The 21,235-nt window shown below is 33.0% G+C and overlaps 1 protein-coding gene across 2 annotated transcripts; it reads right to left on the reverse strand.

The window, feature by feature from the left end:
• Positions 1 to 840: 840 nt before the first annotated feature.
• On the reverse strand, positions 841 to 20,098 carry LOC125049979 (integrator complex subunit 6). Of its 2 annotated transcripts, XM_047649556.1 has the most exons (17): positions 19,824 to 20,098; positions 19,654 to 19,731; positions 19,010 to 19,249; positions 18,642 to 18,822; positions 14,238 to 14,437; positions 12,797 to 12,976; positions 11,868 to 12,020; positions 11,265 to 11,495; positions 10,638 to 10,832; positions 8,229 to 8,438; positions 7,349 to 7,549; positions 6,742 to 6,937; positions 6,116 to 6,252; positions 4,950 to 5,049; positions 4,142 to 4,308; positions 3,100 to 3,232; positions 841 to 2,451 (listed from the first exon to the last, which is right to left on the reverse strand). In XM_047649556.1, the coding sequence occupies exons 1-17, from the start codon at positions 19,938 to 19,940 to the stop codon at positions 2,246 to 2,248; spliced, it is 2,925 nt and encodes a 974-aa protein (XP_047505512.1). In that variant the 5' UTR covers positions 19,941 to 20,098; the 3' UTR covers positions 841 to 2,245. The 2 variants fall into 2 exon arrangements, with proteins under 2 accessions (XP_047505512.1, XP_047505521.1); XM_047649565.1 differs by lacking the exon at positions 19,654 to 19,731.
• Positions 20,099 to 21,235: the final 1,137 nt, after the last annotated feature.

Raw genomic sequence — 21,235 nt, forward strand, 5'->3', positions numbered from 1 at the left:
TAAAATGTCGCGTGAGGCACTTACATTTAGTATCTTATTAATAGAAAAAAAAAGCGTAGAGATATGCCTTAATAAATGTCATTCCAATATCAAGAAAAAAGGTAATATTCGAATATTATCTACGTGTTGCGCGGTTTACGTATTTCAATAGAAAATATCGCATTACCTCAACATGAATTTAATAATGCTATTTTGAGCGGAATCGTACATACTAAAATAAGCAATACAAACTATAATTTATGGATGCAAAGATAAAAAAAAATATTTGTTTATAAAAACTAGGAAAACCGTCGCGTGTGAAAAAACAAACAACCTTTCTTAGATAATCTGTATTGTTTCCCATTATAATAAGTAAAATGTTATTGTTTTATTTTACGTCGGCATTGTTCTATTGATTCTTGCCATTTCTAACTATTTATTGCTACCTATCTCATGAAATATTAGGTACAGGCTACAATTAACGAAAACCAGACGATGTTATTTTTGTAAATAATATGAATTGGGAAATAAATTCCTTAAATTATTTAAGAAGTGATTTAAAAATGTTTATTAAGTGCAAGAGTTTTTATATATTATCATGGTTCAACAAGTGTATTCCGACATACACTACTAATACTACTTTTGTTAATTGTGTCTAAAACTATCTATGATTATATTACACAAAAGTATCTCGTATCTCGTTACACTACCGAACGAGTAGGATTCCGTAGATGGCTTTTATGGGCGACCGGGACACAGGGCCAAGAGAGACAAGGCCATTTCTAGACGTTCACAGTCGAAATAGGGCAATTTCAAAATTGTTATCATTAATTGCTAATGTGGACGTAAAATAATAAGACATTTTAAAAGATCCAATAAGGATCATTATTTATTTATAAAATGTTATATACAATTTACAATTGACACAATGACCACTAGCGTAACAGGACCTGTTTGGAATCTGATATTTAAATACTGGGAATGATACATATTTAGCACAATACTTTCAACATATAAAATATTACGAAAATTTCAGATTCAGTGAGGTCTTGTCATTCTAAAGGCCGCATGACCGACCCGTCACATTCTACAATTCGAGTTTAATATATACAAAATATTTACAATTCTCAATCCATTTTCGTTTAACACATTAACCGCACAGTTCAATCTAGCAGGAAACTCCATTGCTATGTCACCAGCCTCAAATTTAACGCCTTACCGATAGTTAACTAAAAACGAAATTTAACTATTAACACCGCAAAGTTAAACTCTGCAACGTTTGGTAACTTTTATAAATTTTAAACTAGCAACAATGAACGTTTGAAGTTTATGCAATAATTAACAAGTCCGTGGACAGCTCCTGCGCCTTTGATACAAATAATTCCTGAAAGTGAAAACAGCACAAAACTCGACACAACATACTGTATAATAAATAAATGCGCTTAATTTCATGTAAAATAAGATTTGATCGGGCGAGATCAGAAAGGCGGAGCATTCGATCACAATATTAACTCATTAACCATTTGTCCCCGAGCACAAGTCATTTGTATACAATTTTAAATAGTCGAACTATTTTATTAAACTTGGATTAAGGTTGCAATTAGTGCTATCCGAGGCTATCGTATAGTAATTATTGCGTTAAGTAGTGCACGGCCCGCGGGGCGTACGTCAAACCTCTCAAGGACGCTCCGACGAACGCGCCCGTGATCCGTACGCCCGTATATATCTACGAGTATAGTGCTGCGCGGACGTGTAACCAGTCCGGACGTGTGTGTGTGTGTGTTAAAGCTGAAAACAACCAATGACTGTCCGTGGAGCACTAACTGGTCGACAGTACAGATGATCCTTACTGCGGAGCTACTACATCGGTATAGCACTAAATGCAGCCTAATAGTATCGTGTTTGTTACCATAGTAATATTTCCATATAAAAAGAATGGTGGTAACCATGGTAACAAATACCTAAGTCCACGTTCTACTCATTCCTTACAAACGACACTCTGTACTCAGAGCCTAGTACTGTTTGTATCGGATTACCCATTATACCAAAAATGGGTTCATCACATCACTTGGGTTCTTTCTATAGAAAACCATCTCGCATTACCCATTTACCCGACTGTAAATGTATATATACCCGATACAAAAGTAACGATAATAACCATCACAGCCCTATATAGGCGACCCTTCAAATGACCAAACATGCTTCATTATTACATTTTATTTTAACGCTTTCGTCAAATACAATTTTAATACATTTGAGCACTATACTAGCTGTGGTTGTTCGGTAATCTCTTTAGGTTGAGTGATGTGCTGCTTCCATTTCTCTCAAGGCCGACCAAGAAGTCTTCTAGAAGCTTCGCTAGCGCTTTCCGCTTGAACCTCATCGATTCACTAATAACGTCCCTAATCACTTCTTTCTTTATTTCAACACTACCTTTTAATTGTTTTAAGTATTCGAACAACTTTGTGAAATCTGAAACAAATATTTTGGTGTTATTTTTTGTTCAAGAACAATTCCTAAACGTGCTTAATGCAATATTATATTAATATATATGCTCGTCGTATAACAGAAACAAATATTTTTCCTTGTCCTTTGTATAACTTCCTATAGTCATTTGCAATTACTGCTAATTTATATACTTAATAAAATACAGATTTTTCGTTCCCTAATTATCACAAACTTTTCTATAATATTATGCTGGTAAATGGCTGCCAACTGGAAAATATGTTGCTAGGGAATTTGGCCTGTCTGCATTATTAACACTATGATGCACCATAGGTAAAAATGTCGCTCGATTCTAATTGGTTCACAATAAAACATGTTCAATGTTTAAAAGTATTCATATATAATAAAACAATAGAAAAGGAAAAATTAAATACAAAGAAATATTTTTGTATTTTCCTAGTAGCTTGACTATATCCAAACAGTCTGGGGCAGAAGGCTGATCACCTACTAGCCTGTTGGAAAAAAACAAATGATCGCGAAACAGATACAGAATTCTGAGGCCAAGACCAAGGGTTGTAGTGCCACTGGTTATTTTTTAAGTGATAAGCTTCCCTACGTATATAATAATCGCTAGGCTAGATTATTTTTTAATTACAGTTAATATTTTATAGTTACCTCTGCCCGGTCGACGCACAGCGCGATATACTTCCGATCGAACAGAGAGATTGTGCTTCTTTATCTCGGCGAGTTCCTTCCGTGAAGGCTGTGGCGGCATCAGAACTGATGATAGGTGGACTATATCATCCTCCTGGAAAGAAATAAAATTTACACCTCCTAATAAAAATATATCTCACTATTATTTAATAAAATTCTTATAATTATAGGTCATTTTATTGATTAACAACAATAATACATTTAAAAAAAATCATATTAAGTAACTGTCAAACTATACTGACAGTAAAAGTGTTGCCAACAAAGGCAATTTAGCACTGCTACGAAGCACAGATAATACCATAATTTTAATGTTTGGCATTTTTATACTTTACCGTATACGTATTCTTCAAACGATTCTTCTGTTTAGGTCCTACTACGCTTCTTTTATAATTAAGTTTTTTGTAAGTGGTGAGTTTCATACAAATTCATACAAATATATACAGTTACCTTTCTATTTATTGCCTTTTAATTTGATTTAGGTATGGTTCATGCTAAGGCCTATAAATGGATGTGTATTCTTTAATCTATAAGCATTTATTCTGGATAAATGGTGTGGGTGAAATATTTAAATGACATAATATTATTATTGAAATGAAAGACGATATATATGGTGGACAGAAAGCAAGTTTTAAGCAATTTATGTTCCACCATCATATTAATTTTTGTTTAAACTAAACTTATGATTTGACACGCTATATTTAAGTTTGACTTCTGAAATACGGACCCTAGCTTAAATACATTAGCATTTTCTATATATTTTTTTCGTAATTCTTCGCTTCAACATCAGAAACATTTTTGTGACTGATTTACAACAAGACATGGACAAAGTTGTCCCATTTCCCATAAAAACTATTAAAATACAAGTTTGTTACTAGTAGTTTTTAGGGTTAACCCTAAAAACTGTAAAATTTTCATTTCCAGAATATATATTTTTTTAAATTTAATTGGTTGCTTTGAAGCTGTCAATTATAAGCTAAATTAATGAGCACCCATAAATAAATACCTTTCGTTTTCTCTTCTTTCGTGAATTAGAGCTATTCTCCGCTGCCACTCCTTGTAATATGGCGTTAATTTGCAACTCCTGCGTATCGGGCGGCGCAGGCGCAACGCATACTTCGTGCGGCGGAGAGGGCGATCGAGGCATCTTACTTCCCATTGTTGTGTACGCATCTGAAATAATTCAAAATATATTTAAAGCACAATTAAATTGTATCGAACGTATTCGGCTAATTAAATAGCGTAGACGCAACAAAACATTTAATTACGAAATGTAAATTTTATTTTCTAAAAAAATTGTGAAGCTAGACCACTGTTAATTAAACATCACAGCCAATGACCTGTCCTTTGTTATTGAAACCTAAATTAATAATAAAATACATGACAACTCTGCCACGGCTTAATTAAGGCAACGGGCCTTGTATTGATTAAAAGCGATCTCATCCAGGCAACCATCACAAAGACTAATAATTTATAGTAGAGTGCAGGAAAAAGGAGTCGGTTTGGTTTAAGGAATTAAATATTTTGACACTATCTGGTCAATATATTCTTAAAGCCTTGTTTTATATACAAAAAATATAAAATATTTTAAAACAAATGGTGACTTTCACCAGTAGAATACTCGAAACATAACAAATCGACCAACCAGGCTCTAGAAGATAAACACCTGCAACGTAGCGAAGGTTAGTTTAGGTTTATTCCCTTTCTTGAGGGAATTTCTATAGAATAGATTTGAGACTGTGGTCTATGGTTTTCCCTTTACTAAGCGTCACGAGTTATGAAAACCTTTGATGTAACCAGTCAATTTTAATTACCTCCGTTGAGGAATGGTTTGATAACTGGCGGCAAATTGGCAGGCGCAGCGGGAGCTGACGCAGTACTCGCCGTCCCACCCGACTCCACGTTAGGCGGCTCCTGGAATATACAAATAAATTATTAATTCTACTCATACATTTGTCACTAACTTTTTTTACAAAAAACATCGTTGCCATGGTTACGAAACCTAGGCGTGTAAATCGTCTAAACAGTTCTTTACACTATAACTTCCGATCCCAATACCGTTGTACTGTGCGATCCCAAGGTTGCAACATCGGTGCTATGGATATTAAATCGAATTTCCATAGAAAAGCGCTGGGATCGGTATCGCTGTCGCTATTGGAAGCTACAGCGTAAGGGCGCAGTTACTAAATGACACGTACGAAATCTGTGTGCTCTTACTGGTGCACTGGTGAACTTAGACATAGACATAGACAACATTAATTACTAACAAAACACACACACGTCACTGGAGAATGATAACCTCGTATGTCCCGCCGCCAGTTGTGTGATTTGCTCAAAAACAAAAAGTGTTATAGTGCATTATATAAATACGTTAAAAATACCGTAGGGAAGATTTAAGAAAACAAGTGGAATGTTGGAATAAGAATAACATGTGAAATTAAATGAAGGAAAATAAGTGAAATTTAGTGACCGAAAATAAGACTTGGCTTAAAGGTCTCGTTACCAGGCCATAAAATTAATTAAAAAAAAAAAAAAAAAACCTCGTATGTCAAAAAACTATTTATTTTTTATTCTTAGACTTATGTCATTTAACTGGTCTAATTATGAAGTAAGATCTAATTTATGTTATTAATAAATATGTCCTTTTAATCATCTAAAATCTATGGCCAAAAACACATAATAATATTTTACCGAACGTTTCGTATCCTGTAATGTATGTCTGTCTCTGGACATACGAGGTTATCATTCTACAGCGACGATAATAACAATAATCAAAGATAAATATATATAATGTGAGATAACAATTTTTTTTTCCTTTCTGTTCGTTTCAAGTGTGTAATGCGTGTGTGCTGTGGTTGTAGTTGGCCCTGGCTCAGCATTATGCTGAGGAGCAGACTGTTTCACAGCACTTCAAGTACGCAAACGCATATAAGACTGTTTTTAACATATTTAAAGCGTATTTATGACTTAGAATACATACCTCAGGCGGTCTACCAGACGGCAAATCGGAAGGCACGGGCGCGAGAGGCGACGCAGGTCGTCTTGAGACGGGCGACAGTGGCGCTGCTGCTGGCGAGGGAGGCGGGGTGCTGAAGGACAGCGCTGGGGAGAGTGGGGCTAAAATAGAATAATAAATATTTATTAAATCACACAAAAGTTCCACTAAAGTAAAATAATCTACTGCTATGTTAAATGGAAAGGCAATTTTTTTCAATCAGAATTTTATGCCTGAAATAGATGAATGACGTGAATTTATAATAAATATTTATTTTATAGTACAATAAGAGATAAATCCCTGCTCAATCATTTTTATTTCTAACAACTACTAAGATTTTTGGCGCTTTGTTAAGACTCGTATTTAAGTAGATGAGAATTAGCATCAGTACTAAAAATTTAGTTAGAAGTCTTGAGCATTGTCAAATATGTCAAACTTTATATAGAAAATTTGGTTGGACAGCTCTTGACACTTGATTTAAATTTGATTGACGTTCTAGAATACGGGCCGCAGACTCCGTCCGTCTTATGCACGAAATAACATAAATACTTACTTTGAATATTATTAGGTTTAAGGTGTTCAAAAGTACAGATTAATATTATTATACATACGCGGCGTATACGCAGGCGAAGGTGGCGCTGGTGAGGTAGGTCGTCTCGCCACGATGTGTTGCGGCAATGGCCCCGCTTTCCTCTTGGGTGGGATGGCACGGGGACTCTCCGCACCCCGCTTTCCTCCCACTCCACTGCCGCCGCTACCCCGCACTGCGCCTAAAGGATCTATATCCGCTTCGTCGACCATCATACGCTGGAAAATTAATGGAAATATATAATTGGTATAGAATTAATCTTTGCCAAATGGTGGACATCAAAATACTCCAAAATAGAAGATCTACTCGAGCAAAAGATTTGCTTTCTGTGCAGTTATTTCTTACTTTTATACTTATCACTAGATTTGTAAGCTCTGGAATTATAAGGACTCCCGTAACTCTCAAGCCGGCAGACACACCTCTGTGTCTGTTTTGTGGATATTTTATAGTTTTTGTCTTTCATCATTTTAGATTTAATATAAACTAATTCTAAAACTAGCCTATTGAATTTCGATTAGGCTTACGCTAAAACAATTTTCAATAATATCCAATTCTGTCCTAACAAATGTTTAAATCTTATTTTTACAAATATAGAGAATATATGAGTTTCTTCATATTCTATATCTCACCTTATCAATCTTAAACGGATTCCCAAACATATGCTGTCTGACGGGTTGGGACTCAATTTCTCTTAGTTGCGGTGTCATTCGCTTGAGATATTCTTGGTAGTTGCCCATCTGTGCTACAGGCATCGAGTGAACGCTATCTTCGTCTACTAGACGTGTGTGCGCAAGCGAGGGCTGTAGGAAGTTAGCACGCATGCGCACCACCTGAAATCATATTTTTGGTATTTTTAATTTATATCTTAATTGTATCATACAAATCTATGACATGAAAAAACCCTATTTATCATTAAAATTTAAGAATTTGTATGTATCAGCAAATTAAACAGCAAAACTGTACACAAAAGTTATTAATTACACCAAGTAATTTGAAAAATAAAAACTCTCGAAACAAATTCTTAAAAAGACGCCAGCGCATTCGCGCGCCTTCTAGCATTATGAGTGTCCATGGGCGATATCACTCAACAGCAGCCCGTGTGCCCTGTTCTATAAAAACGATTCCATAAAATGTTTGTGAAAAAGATCTCTAAAATTTGAAGTAAGTTTTATTCAGCCTTATCTAATATATACAATTTTCGTATCGCGGTGTTTGTAGTTAAACTCCTCCGAAACGGCTTGACCGATTCTCATGAAATTTTGTGTGCATATTGGGTATGTCTGAGAATCGGACATCTATTTTTCATCCCCCTAAATGTTAAGGGTAGTCCCCACCCCTAAATAATTTATTTTTAATTTTTAGAAAACAATTTTTTTTTATGATACAGCATTAAAAAATACATACAACCCCTAATTTTTACCCCTCTACGATCAACCCCTATTTTTTATTATAAATGATATACATGGCAAAACGACGTTTGCCAGGTCAGTTAGTATACTATAAATATACCTGATCCAATAAATCCCGTCGCTGTATATCGAATGGATTTCGATATGTATGCGCTTGGGTTCTATGTCGTCCTCGGGATAGTCCCACTACGAAACCCCCAAATTCGTTCAACTGATCACGGAGCGCTGTGAACTTGTCTTGTAAACATGGATGACTTGTTAAATCCTTCTTTAAAGGCGATCTAGGTAATACGCGGACGCTTTCTGCTACCTGAAAATAATAATGATTTAAAAGAATAATTTCTATTTATAACTAAACATAATACTGCTATATTCATAAATAATAAATCTTGTGGTTCAAAATAAAAAAATCGAACAAGAAAAATCCGCACAATCAGCCATATATAAATAGGCATGCAAATGTCATAATAAGAAGCTAAGTCATTTATAAGTAATTGTCAAACTTATGTTCTAAATATTTGGTCACGCTATAAAAGCACCTTGACTTTAAAAACCTAATCACCTTCCCCTTGAAAACATTACATGGCAGCGATCTATAACTTCTAGGAAGGTGATTAAATATAACGTGAAAAAAATTATCCAATATAAATAACAGTACGTTGCGGTAAGCCTGAAGTTAGTTTTCAGAGGTAGGCAAACTTCATAAACAACAAATCTTGCAACTAATCAATAAACTGGGTACGAAATCGCAGGACAAGAAAAAGATGGCGCGTAAAGGAAAAATGTGACGTCACGTGACGTAAAAAAAATTCCAACGCCAATAAAGAAGTTTCACTTGAATAATAAAACACTGTGTTACTTAATGGGGAACAACTATTATACAACAGAGGGATTTATTTTAAGATATACGCTCAGCTACCAGATTTGTCCGTTTTGCTGACGGTATTGTTAATTTAGCATTTCAAAAAAAGTATATAGAGATAATTTATCAATCAATATAGTTTTAAGTTATTATCGCAATTTAAAAATGTTTGAATCTTGGTATAAAAGGAAGGCCTAAAATGCAATGACTAAGGAGTCATTGCATGTTTGACAAGTTTTTCTTAACTCAATTTACACATAAGAAGAGATTTGACATTTGATTTCTATTTATTAAGGCGATATTTCATAGATCAATTTTATAGAATTTCAATAAAAAAAATATTGTTTCAGAAATCGAACCCAAGAATTTCCATACACTGAACCCAGTCGGTATAAACAAGATTAATATTCGTATAACATGAGATGGATGACGTACAAATCTGTGCAAATACGGCTTAGGAACAAAGTTTGAGATATTAAATCCGTTTTATGGTTTCATACAATTACGTAATTTCACACCTCTCGTTGAACATAAATAAACTAATATTTATTCAACATGGAAATAATCATTGACCTCAATGCTTTGAACTGTGAGTAATCGAGGTCTGATAAGAGGTGATACAACTATTAGACAACATTTCGAAAATAGATTCTATTTTTAATGGGCATTTCTAAGATGGTTTAAATATTATTATTTTTTTTAAGACAATTCACACCAATTGACCTAGTCCCATGCTAAGCTGGTTAAGCTTGTGTTATGGGTACTAGGCAACGGATATACATACATATTATAGATAGATAGACATATAAATACATATTTAAACACCCAAGACCTAAGCACAACAACAAATGCTCATCACATCGATGTTCGTCTCAGCCGGGGATCGAACCCGGGACCCATGGATTCGCAGTCATGTGTACTAACCACTAGACCAATGAGTCGTCGAAAATAATTTCAATAATACATAGTTGACTACTGAGACCCAATTTTTATTTCCCCTAAATAATAAAAACTATTACCCGGATTAATTTAATACTACCAAAAAAAATCCGTAATTACCAATCGTTTTTATAGAAATTACCTAAGTTACAGAATCAGTTAAAACATATGAGAAACTCATCTAAAGGAATTCAATAAACGTAAGTTACGATGTCGAAACGAAGATAAGGCGTTGTAAGAAAATTGGAATTTTACAGATAACATTTTACTACTTACTCGTACTATTTAACTGACATAGATACTGATTATTTTATCTTAGTGTTTACAGCGCAGTTTATCTATATTAGGCCTAGGTTTGAATCCAAGAAATAAGATATTTGAAAAATACATATTTGCAAATAATCATCTCAATATCATAAAATTTCATATCAAATTAAATACCCTTCAGTTTGAGGTCTTATCAAAAATGGAAATTTATAGAAATGAAATTGTCAGAAAGTAGAGAATACTAATACTAATAATAATAATAATAATATTAAAGGAACTTTTCTCCAAGTCCTCTCATAAGAAACCTATGCATAAAAAATTTTATGAATTTATATTAACACAAGTTTTCACTTGCTGTTTTACTGGTTTATATGTTTTAAACAATATTACTACAAAGTTAACAAGCCCTACCAATAATAAAGTCATGTTATTAATAATCACCTTCTGGCTATTATTACTGGAGGCCTTATTAATGACGTCAGCACAGAGTTTCTCGAACTCAACTTTGGCTTGGTTCTTCAGTCTTTTCAAATAGTTCAGTACGGAGAAGCTAAGGCAGATATCTTGAGTCTCAGGGATTAAACTTTGAACGAGAGGTGCCGATGCACCCATTTTGGTTAAAGCTCGACGGAGTGGCTGAAATTAAATTATTTATATTCAAGTTGTTTAGTTTAAATCAAATTTTAATTTACAAATAATTTAAAAATATATACTTATATTACCACACAGTAAATGTACTAAAGCGACAATGATACATTGTATAAATTACAATGAGTTAGTTATAGGAATCTTAGATATACTTGCTTTAAGATTGAATAATAGTACAATTTTATATATTACTAGCTGACCCGGCAAACATTTGTTTTGCCATGTATATTATTTCTAGGAAACATTTTTTAGTTCAATAAAAATAACTACTTATAGCTACAATAATAAAAAATGGGGGTTGATCGTAGAGAGGTAATAATTAGGGGTTGTATGTATTTTTTATGGCTGATCATAAAAAGGTAAAGATAAAAAAAAAACTAAATAAATAACAACACAAATCTTTATAAAGTAAAAACTCACTGTAACATAATAAGAAGGCATCCTATCTAAATACTGTTGGAAAGCCATTTTCCATTCAGGCGTTGGCTTGCATCTGTGGACTTTAAATAAGTCATCCAATAAAGGTAATAACACTGGATAGTTGTATGGTAGGACGAAGAGATTCACACAAGTGAGGTTGGTCGAGGCTTTCAGGTAACCAAAGGGATGGCTCACTTCGGAGTTCTTGCAGCTACTGTTCGCTACAAACACCTGTAATAATGAGAGTTTGATTAAAATATATTTTGTATTTTTTTTTTTTAAACAATATATAATTTAAGAATATTGTTTAAAAAAAAAAAACACTCTTCAACTTTCTTACACTCTTCAATTCATCGATCAGACTTAACCTGTTAATATATTAAAATCAATGGAAATATATACTGGGACCTTATTACAATTTTATATAATTATTAAATTAAGTAACATTATATATACGACAAGTGTGGATTTAAGCTGAATCGGGATATAATTAATTTACACATTTTGATGAAATAAGTAAATTAAAGACAGTTAACCTAAAAAAATATTAAAATAATAGTTTTATTTTTAATTTATTCTCTATAATATTAGAAAACTTCTAACCTGCCAGCATATAGTGGGTTGTTTCCTGGCCAGAATAAACTGTGTGAGTGGACTCGGCTCTAACTCATACTTGTCAAAGGGCAAATTATCTATCACCATCGGCTCTTGGCTCGAGCAAGTGAATTTCACGACTGGATGCGCAGAACGAGGTGGCTGTAATAAATATGTTAAAAGCATTTATTATATATGTATATATATGTATTATTCATTACAAAAGTGACTTATATTTATTAATATATAACCATATAAGTCCTTCAGTCGATTACAGCTGAGCAAAATACGTATTGCCATGCACAGAACAAATCAATAACTACAAAAACATCACTTTCCAAGAAATAAATAAAAGTAATTATACATTTTGAAAATGCATTGGAATACTAGTTTTAACAACGTTAGTAATCCCAGAAATCGGGATTTAATCAGGTATACGCCAACGTAAGGACAAGACCAAGTTTCATCAAAATAGGTTTAGTAGTTTTGGCCATATGGTTTTTTTTTCATTCAATTGCTTCAGTCACACAACTGACCAGTTAAACTCCATTCATACTCAACATAATATTTGTAAAAGATTACAATTTTATTGATTTAGTCTTACTAAACAAAATTATAATTGCAAATCGCTCCGATATAGCCACAACAAGACAATTAGTTATTGAAATATCTTGAAGGAAAAGTTCTGGGTTTGGACACCAAGAATAAATTTAATGTTGAATGCTCAGCAATTTCTATTTTTCGATGCTATGAAGTAAATTTCTCAATTCTACACGCAAATTGGTTTTCCAAAAATAAATACAACTTTTCACTTAATTAATTATTTGTTTGTAATGCTCAACACATTTTTACATAGTTAAGTTAGTAACACTAACATCGGAACCCCGAACACAATGCAATTATATTTGTTTTCTTTTTATTGTATGTATTAAACTTACGAGTGTAGGCGCATTAGGATCGGGTCGAAATGACTCGGGTATAGGCCAAAACCCAACAGCGAACCCCTTTTGTGACACAGTTCGTGGTACGTAGATGAGACGGCGACACGAATGCCACGCTTGCGGTGCACCTGGTTGAACTGCTGCCAAAGTCGATTGATATGGACCGCCGTTCCATCTCTGTAATAATAATAACTTTATTGTAGGTAATTGGAATAAAATATGAACAGTGCACGCAGTGGTTAGGCTCGCAATCGGTCTGTCCTGCGTTCGAACCACTGCTGTGCCAATGTATTTCTTTCTATGCCCGCAATCAACACGCTCATACAGTTAACGAAAACATTGTTTAGAAACCAGCATGTCTTCGACCCAAAAATCAAAAGTCAAACCACCTATTTGTATATTTAAAAAAAATATCAATGGTCTAAGTATCAACGGTCCACGCCGCTGGAAATTTTGTTAACTATGGTTTTAAGATTGTTTGAGGGTGAGCTATTTATAGGTATTTAAAACATTAATTATCGTATGTAAATTATTTTATTTAAAGCGTAGTAGATACAAATCGTAATACACGGAAAACATATTTTAAACTAAAAGAAAATGAAATGTCTGTACAATCAATATGTTAATTGTACGATAAGGCAAGTAATGAAAAAAGATAAGGCATTGTTCTGTGGTTTGTCAAATCTTTGTGCCTGCGGCCTTACTTTTCAATACCGTTCTATAAAAACGGCTGCTTCTATAAAGATTCTTCAACTCATAACAATTACGGCTGGTATTTTAAATTTATTAAAAAATATAAAAAAAAGTTGATATTTAATTTAGAGCCGTGTTGGTCTAGTGGCTTCAGCGTGCGACTCTCATCCCTTAAGTCGTAGGTTCGATCCCAGGCTGTCCACCAATGGACTTTTTTTCTATGTGTACATTAAACAATCGCTCGAATGATGATGGAAAATATCGTGAAGAAATTGGCTTGCCTTAGACCCAAAAAGTGGACGGTGTGTGTCAGTGACATCGGGCTCATCACCTACTAACCTATTAGATTGTCAAATGATCATGAAACAAATACAAAAATCTGAGGCCCAGACCACGAAAGGTTGTAGCGCCACTGATGTTTTTTTTTTTTGATATGTCATTGAAATACATATTTGCTGTCACAATTATAAGTGGGTTCTGAATTTTGACCTTGGTGATAGGTATGATAGTATCTGTCGATATACAAGCTTACGTTGCAAAATATATTATAAGAACGTGTTCGTATATGAAGTAATCAGATGTGTGATAAAACAATCAAAACAATTTAACCACATTCATACATCGTCAAAGTGAAGTCTCGGCTTCTCCGGGAACATAGGTAGCTTGATGGGGTAGAAAAAAATACTTTTGATACGAAAACTCTACGACTCTAGCACAAAAGTTTGCAAATAAAATAATTTCTTACCCCATTCCTATCGTTGTCCGTTTCTATATCCTTCTCATCGTGATGCTCGTCTTCACCATCTCTATTAGGTCCACCGTCAATAGGCGGCGGATCAGGACCAATCTTTTCAAAATTTATCACCACCCCACTCTGCACCTTTTGCACGAGACTGTCGATGCACTGCATCAGCATACGATGGGAGGTGATACAGTAGGATCGACCTGGAATATAGATAGATCGATTTAAGATATTCAAATTCCATTCATATAAATTAATTAATTTTAATACCTCGCAAACGATTTGCGTTTATCAGTTTGATATATGGGAGACACATAAAACAGTATAAGTGATATTTACTAGTAATCATAACAATCAAATATACAATGTTTACAATTTTCTTAACCTACATAGTAATAATAAAAATAATTAATAAAAAGAAAATTAAAAGGTTTGGTCCCTATGGCAGAGCACCTTTAACGCTGGCAGAATTTCCTCGCTGTATTGCGATACTAATTATTCGTTGAGGGAGGAAAGCTGATAACAAGCTGATAAAAATAAATTCGACTAAATTTAATTGGATTAACAATATTACATAACAAAATTTAACTAAAAATTGTCTTCTATTTTTTTCGTACACGAAAAGAATCGCGATGAACCAAGAGGATGCAGAAAATTAAAAAAAAAAAATACATTATGAAATTTGACGACCGAATATTATAATACTACAAAATATAGCAGTGTATGCTTGCATACATTAGCATAGGTAGGCCTTCGTTTATAAACCTGCAGCGAAAAATATAAAAAGATTACTTTTGTATCTTCAAATCTTTTATGAGGAAAATTGTTTAATTTATTTTTGCATAAATTTAACTTGTGATATATCTTTGAACGCACTAGGTCTGTATCCTTAACACGAACAATAGTACCATCGTATTGATGATTTAAAAAGAAATAATATTTTTCTACAGAAAACTTCGACCTTTGAAACTGAACGAAAAAAGCGCTGGTTATAACATATAAGCAGCTAATTTTGGTACCAATAACGGATTAAATACAAACAAGTATCGTAAAGGGTATGCTTAGGATATAGTAGTAGTAGTTCATGATAATATAAATATTAAGTTTCTGTGAGAACCGCTAAACAATTACCTACTCAGTCAGTTTCGCAGAGCTATTCTTTCCAAAATTTTGCATTAAGTTATTTATATTTCTCGCTCTGTTAAATCATATATTTTTTTAGTTAAGTATTTCTGTTATGAAGTATAACGCCTGATAAGGTGTACTATTAGTTTTTACTGTTATTTTTGTTTGTTTCTAGTTATAAGATTTTACTATATTTCCCGTTTTTTTAAATGATTAAAGAGCTTTTCAAATCCATAGTAAACTTTACCATTCAAGAACATTTTAAACCTGCACGTACTATGTAGAATGTAAATAACAATCTTTATAATGTAGAAGCTTCTTCAACTTTTATTGCTATGCTCATTATTTTAAATTGTGTAAATATGTATATGCATAACACCCGAAAATAGAGATACCCTATACACAAAGTCATTAAGATCGCCATGCATAAAAAAATTGTAAAACAAATGTAGAATGTTAAGTAGAATGGCAATGTCGATTACAGATTCACGCTTTTAAATAACATCAAAGCAAACACACCTCGAAAACTAAACAAAACTGAAGGATTAATTTAATTGACGAAAGAAAGTTTATCACAAATAATAATATGTACCTACAAAATTTCGATTTATAGCAAATACGATTGTTATTTGAATAACGAACAACGCGTTGGTCCACCGTGTATCAATGAGCCTGAATGGCTAAACGTATTCGACATCATCTAACCATATTATAACATCGCTTCACGAAACTTTGCATAAATGAGTCCTATGAAGGCCAAATTTTATTCCTGTCTAACAGTTTCACATCATTAATTTAAATACGTACTTGTTTTTGTAATATTTTAAAAGCTTTAATAATCTGCAAATTTGCAGTTTAACTTCAAAGATGCAGTGATATGCGTAAAAATGCATTCTTATGTGAAAGATTATCATCAAGGTCAGGTATAACTTCAACTAATTGACACTAGTATAAACATTTACAATAAGCGATGCTCAAAAAACGTGTTAAACTGGTTTCTAAAGGGCTTGTCACTCCCTGTTTACTGAAATTGGTAATCTATTTGAGAAAGATTTGCATTGCGATGTGGGTTAATTAAAGTAGCTTTAAATATAACTTTATTTACGGTTTTAGGTTTCTTTTTCACATAATTTACTTGACTTTTAAAACGGTTGTAAAGAAAAACAAAGGAAAACAATTAGTAATTATCACACGATCTAGCGAACTACGCGAAGCGAGTCGCGGCAACAGATGGCGGTAATAAGACAATGGATTAATAGAGTTCGGGTATGATTCCGAATCGAGACTTGGCTCAAAATGTATCTTCCGTATGCCGGCCGGGTCCTGGATCTGATATTTATTTGTTATTTCTCAACTTAGTGGCTGTCGCTGACCACGACGTAATAAAACATTTGAAAAGCCGGGTTAAGTTAATGTTTAAACGCGTTTAAAATTAAATTTATAGTACTCGCATAAACCAAAGACATACAAGTGAATAGAAATCAGAAGATTTCTATTCACTTGTCTTTGTTTTCGTAATAAAATACCTATTTCCTAAAGAAATCTGAACCTTTAATTACAACCTAAACATAACAATCAACTATACAGTATTTATAATTTTCTTACTCTAAATAGTAATAATAAAAAGAAAATTTAAACAAATTTAAAGAGTATGGTCCCTGTGGCAGTGCACCTTTAACGCTGGCAGCGTTTACCTCGCTGTATTGCGATACTTATTCGTTGCGCGAGGAAAGACTAAAGTAAAGTACTAATAGTACATTAAGCACCGGTTAAAAGATTAATGAGGATAAGCAACCTTTGATATATCGGTTTCGATTTCCGGAAAAAAATAAAATATATGAGCATATAGTTTTTCAATTTACGTCCAACAGCGTGCAGTAAAACAAATGTATTGAACGCAAAAAATCCAATCGTATTATATAATTGTGTCTCATCAACTAATTCAATTTTTTAAGACAAGAACTCCAGCAGGATAGTTTTATTATTACTTTGAAATGTCATTGAATTTTTATTATTCATGTGTAATGGTATCAATTTTGGAGGCCTATACCATTATCAATATAAGTAGCATTGTCATTATTACTTAAAATTCTCTGACACTGTATAAAAGTCTTATTTCTTGTCGTCAAGGTGTCTTTTACAGTGACCAAAAATAAAATTAATTTTGTATAAGTAATGTAATGTAATACTTGAAATGGTCATGACCTATCCATCAATTGCCTATTAAGTCACGAGCCTACAGATGTGTCCAGTTTATCACTCCTTAAAAATATACTAGATTTGACGACGATTTCAAATTACTATAATCTTGTTTGAGTGTTGCATGATAGCCATAGTAGACCAGTGTCGATAATTTTTGAAACCTAAAAAAATAATAGTAGGATGAAACCTATTGGAAAAGGAGGAGAATATGTGAAAATCCTTTAATTTTTATAATATTATCCTCCCTTTCCAATAGGTTTCATCCTACTATTATTTTTTTCACTTTTTATTTTTTTTAAAGGCTGGTCTATAGGTATCTAAAAATTGCCTATTAAGACACTACTGATAAGTGATATAACCCTATAAAAACTCACTGCCAGAAAGCACACGACTGCATTACAGTTACTTGTAAGAATTGTTACGCGATTTCTAAGCAAATAACGAATATAGTAAGAATGGGATTCGGGGTATACTGACTTATCAGACTGTGAGACCTTTCAGTGCAGTCACAGATACGAAATGACAATATCTGAGGGAAAATAATACATAAATCACAGAAGAACTTCTGAGAAAATGCTGACAAAACAACTTTGTTGCTATAAACAAGGCTTAATTCATTGTATAAGACAATCTGAAATAAGGCAAAGCTAAATTTTATTGTTTTGATTTAAAATATTTTTAGTATAAATTATCATTAAATGTGTGTCACTGCTTGATAATCTTTTATGGTAAAAAACTTTGATGATTATACTAATGGGATAGTAATAATCATCAATTCTATATCTAAGGAAGCATTAATCTAGCAAAAAAAATATATGATTTAGAAAAAAATACCATTTCTCGGCTATTGGTGAATGAATTGTTTCATCTATTTATATATATTTGGAAATGTAAGGTAGAGCTTAGTCACTTCAGGAGATGAAACACTATTTCTCTCTATATTTTAATGTAAATATGTGTTATATATGTATAAAATGTAATAATAAATTAAAAGTAAGCAATTGTGTTCAAAGTTACAAAACTGATTTTTATTATTGTTTATTTTAAAGTGACTAGTTAAATATTTTTCCATCCACTTACCACCCGTAACTTCACACATTGCATCAATCGGAGAAGAGTCTGATGGTACAAGGCCTGTGTCCCGCTCTACAGCTGGGGTTCCTGCTAGCCTCAATACTAGGGAGAAAAGTCTTTGGTCCCATCGGAATGGCTCCCGAGTTAGTTCCGATCCAGGTATAGGGCAGTTCATAGGCAGATTAAACTGTTCAACAAGATAAATATATTCTGGAGTTGCACTTCTGATAAATATTATATTATAAATACAAGAACAATAACAATCTTAAAAATCCATACATTACAGCAAATTTGCTATAGTTTTAAATTGGTATATTTTTATCCAATAAGATTTCCTAGTTGTTTTGAGTAAATATATATTTCTTTTTAATTACCTCTTCCTGTATACCAGCATTGCTTGATAGTTTTCCTCCATCTGTTATAACAACAATTACTGAAGGTTCAAGATAGAAAGGACATCTTCCTTGGCCATAAGTGTCTATTCCAGTCTGCATACGATTAATATTTAAAACATCAAAGGCATGCTTCAAAGCAGCACCCATTGTGGTAAGACCAAGGCACTGTAAATTCTTCAGTTCATTTATAAATGTAGCCAAATTCTCTTTCCAACCAGCCTGCAATGGGACAGTTATTACATATTAAAACAATAATAATAATAATATTGTAAAGAAAACATGTAAATATCCCATATCTCGAAAACGTTAACATTTAAAACGAAGCTAGACGAGTCATGAATTCATATTTCCCCCCAATTCGCCATTTCGTTTAAAATGCGGTCTCGACCAATCAGAGTGCGAGGAGCGCAGTCGCGAGCGATATCGCGCAGACAGCAACGGCAGCCGCTCGTCCTGTTTACGTCGTGCTGTACATTTTGTTAATTCACTAGCAAAGAATGTTCATTTATTGGTCTACAAAATGAAGTGTTTGACAAAGAGATCTTTTATACTGAATACTATGGATTAATGTATTTATAATTATCGGAATAAATAGCAAAACGTGTTCACTCTACTACACTAACCTTGATGTTCGCGGGTGGCTCTTCGAAAGTTAGAAGCATATACCTATCGCCTCTGCTTTCAGGAGATCGTTGACGTACCTACAACATAATAGCAATTAGCACATTAAAATTACAGCCAAAGAAATCGATCATTAAAATGAGGCGTTTGATGTCGATGACACTGCACGTACCTTAACAAATGTTTCCACAGCGCCCTTGGCTACATCAAGTAACGTTGGGCGTCCGCCCAAATAAGCTCTTTGGTTCATAGATGCTGATGTATCTATTAAAAAGACTATTATAGTCATCGTGAAAATTTTCTAGCTATTTCCCTAAATACATTAAATATGCGCACGCTATTATAGACTAAGAACAAAAATGGCTGCTACATTGTACGCAGTATCGCGAAGAGGCGACCGTCCGACAGCCGCTTCGACGAGCAGCTGAACAAGCTACGCCACGAAGACTCCAAAAGTACCACGTGACCTAATCATTTGTTCGGATATTCTCGGATCGAAAAGAAAGATGTTCGGTTATAGTCGTGCCTTAGTTATAGAGTTGCCACTTAATAAAAATTAAATTTCCAACTTAATTTATTTATTATTAAATCACAATATATTTTAGTAAAACCTATTAAATAATAAATAACACATATTATATACAGATCTAATCTAAAACAATCTATTGATGGATGACTAAAATTTGTGTTTTTAGATACATAACAACATAAGTACGAAATGTAATATGTTTATTTTTTATTACATTTAATACGACTTTTAGAAAGAGTTTTTATATTATAAAAAAAATAGTAATAATTCCTCATTATTTAATTTAGTTACTAATTAAAATGTATACATTTCATTATTTATAGATAAATAATAGATATTTAAGAGGCTATCACTTTTGCCAATGAATTTTTCAATTAATGGGGTAAAAGCCATAAGTTAGCCACACAGCGATAACATGCATGTTCGTTGAACGATGCTATTAATGACTATAATTATTTTAGCTTTATTTTGATTCTTGATCATAGTCATATATATTTTATGTAGAACAGATTAAAAATTTTGATAAAAATTTTAAAAACAATATCTCATTGGTTGGAATTTTCGTTGGTAAAAAAAGTTACTTCACGACAAAAGCCAAAGCGCGGGACGCTTCAAAATTAAATTTAGATTTATGTAGTTTCAGTATACGTAAATAAATTAAAAAGAGTAAAAAGAACATCATTTCTACTACTTTTTATTTGTTTAGTTTAAATTTAGTTTAATATGAGTTTTTACTCATGTTAACGTGAAAATTCACTCTTTGAAATGTAACTGTAGTTCGTGCCTTTAATTGCCTACTACTATACCTACAACAGTGCTAAAGGAAAAACGTTTTGCGTGACATCTAATTTTACCTCTGACCTATTATTTTTTTTAACTTAGCTGGCTAACTTGCTTTATATCCTAACTACGGTTTTTGGCCGATCCACTGAATCATTTTTGATAAATTGATATATGGATATCAATGAGATTTTAGAAACTTATGATATACAGCGCATTATTCGAAGCATTGTTTAACTAATAAATATTTGAACTTGTGTTAAAAAAAATATTAC

The sequence above is a fragment of the Pieris napi genome, chromosome 1 (genome assembly GCF_905475465.1).
Source record: "Pieris napi chromosome 1, ilPieNapi1.2, whole genome shotgun sequence".
NCBI classification, from domain to species: Eukaryota; Metazoa; Arthropoda; class Insecta; order Lepidoptera; family Pieridae; genus Pieris; species Pieris napi.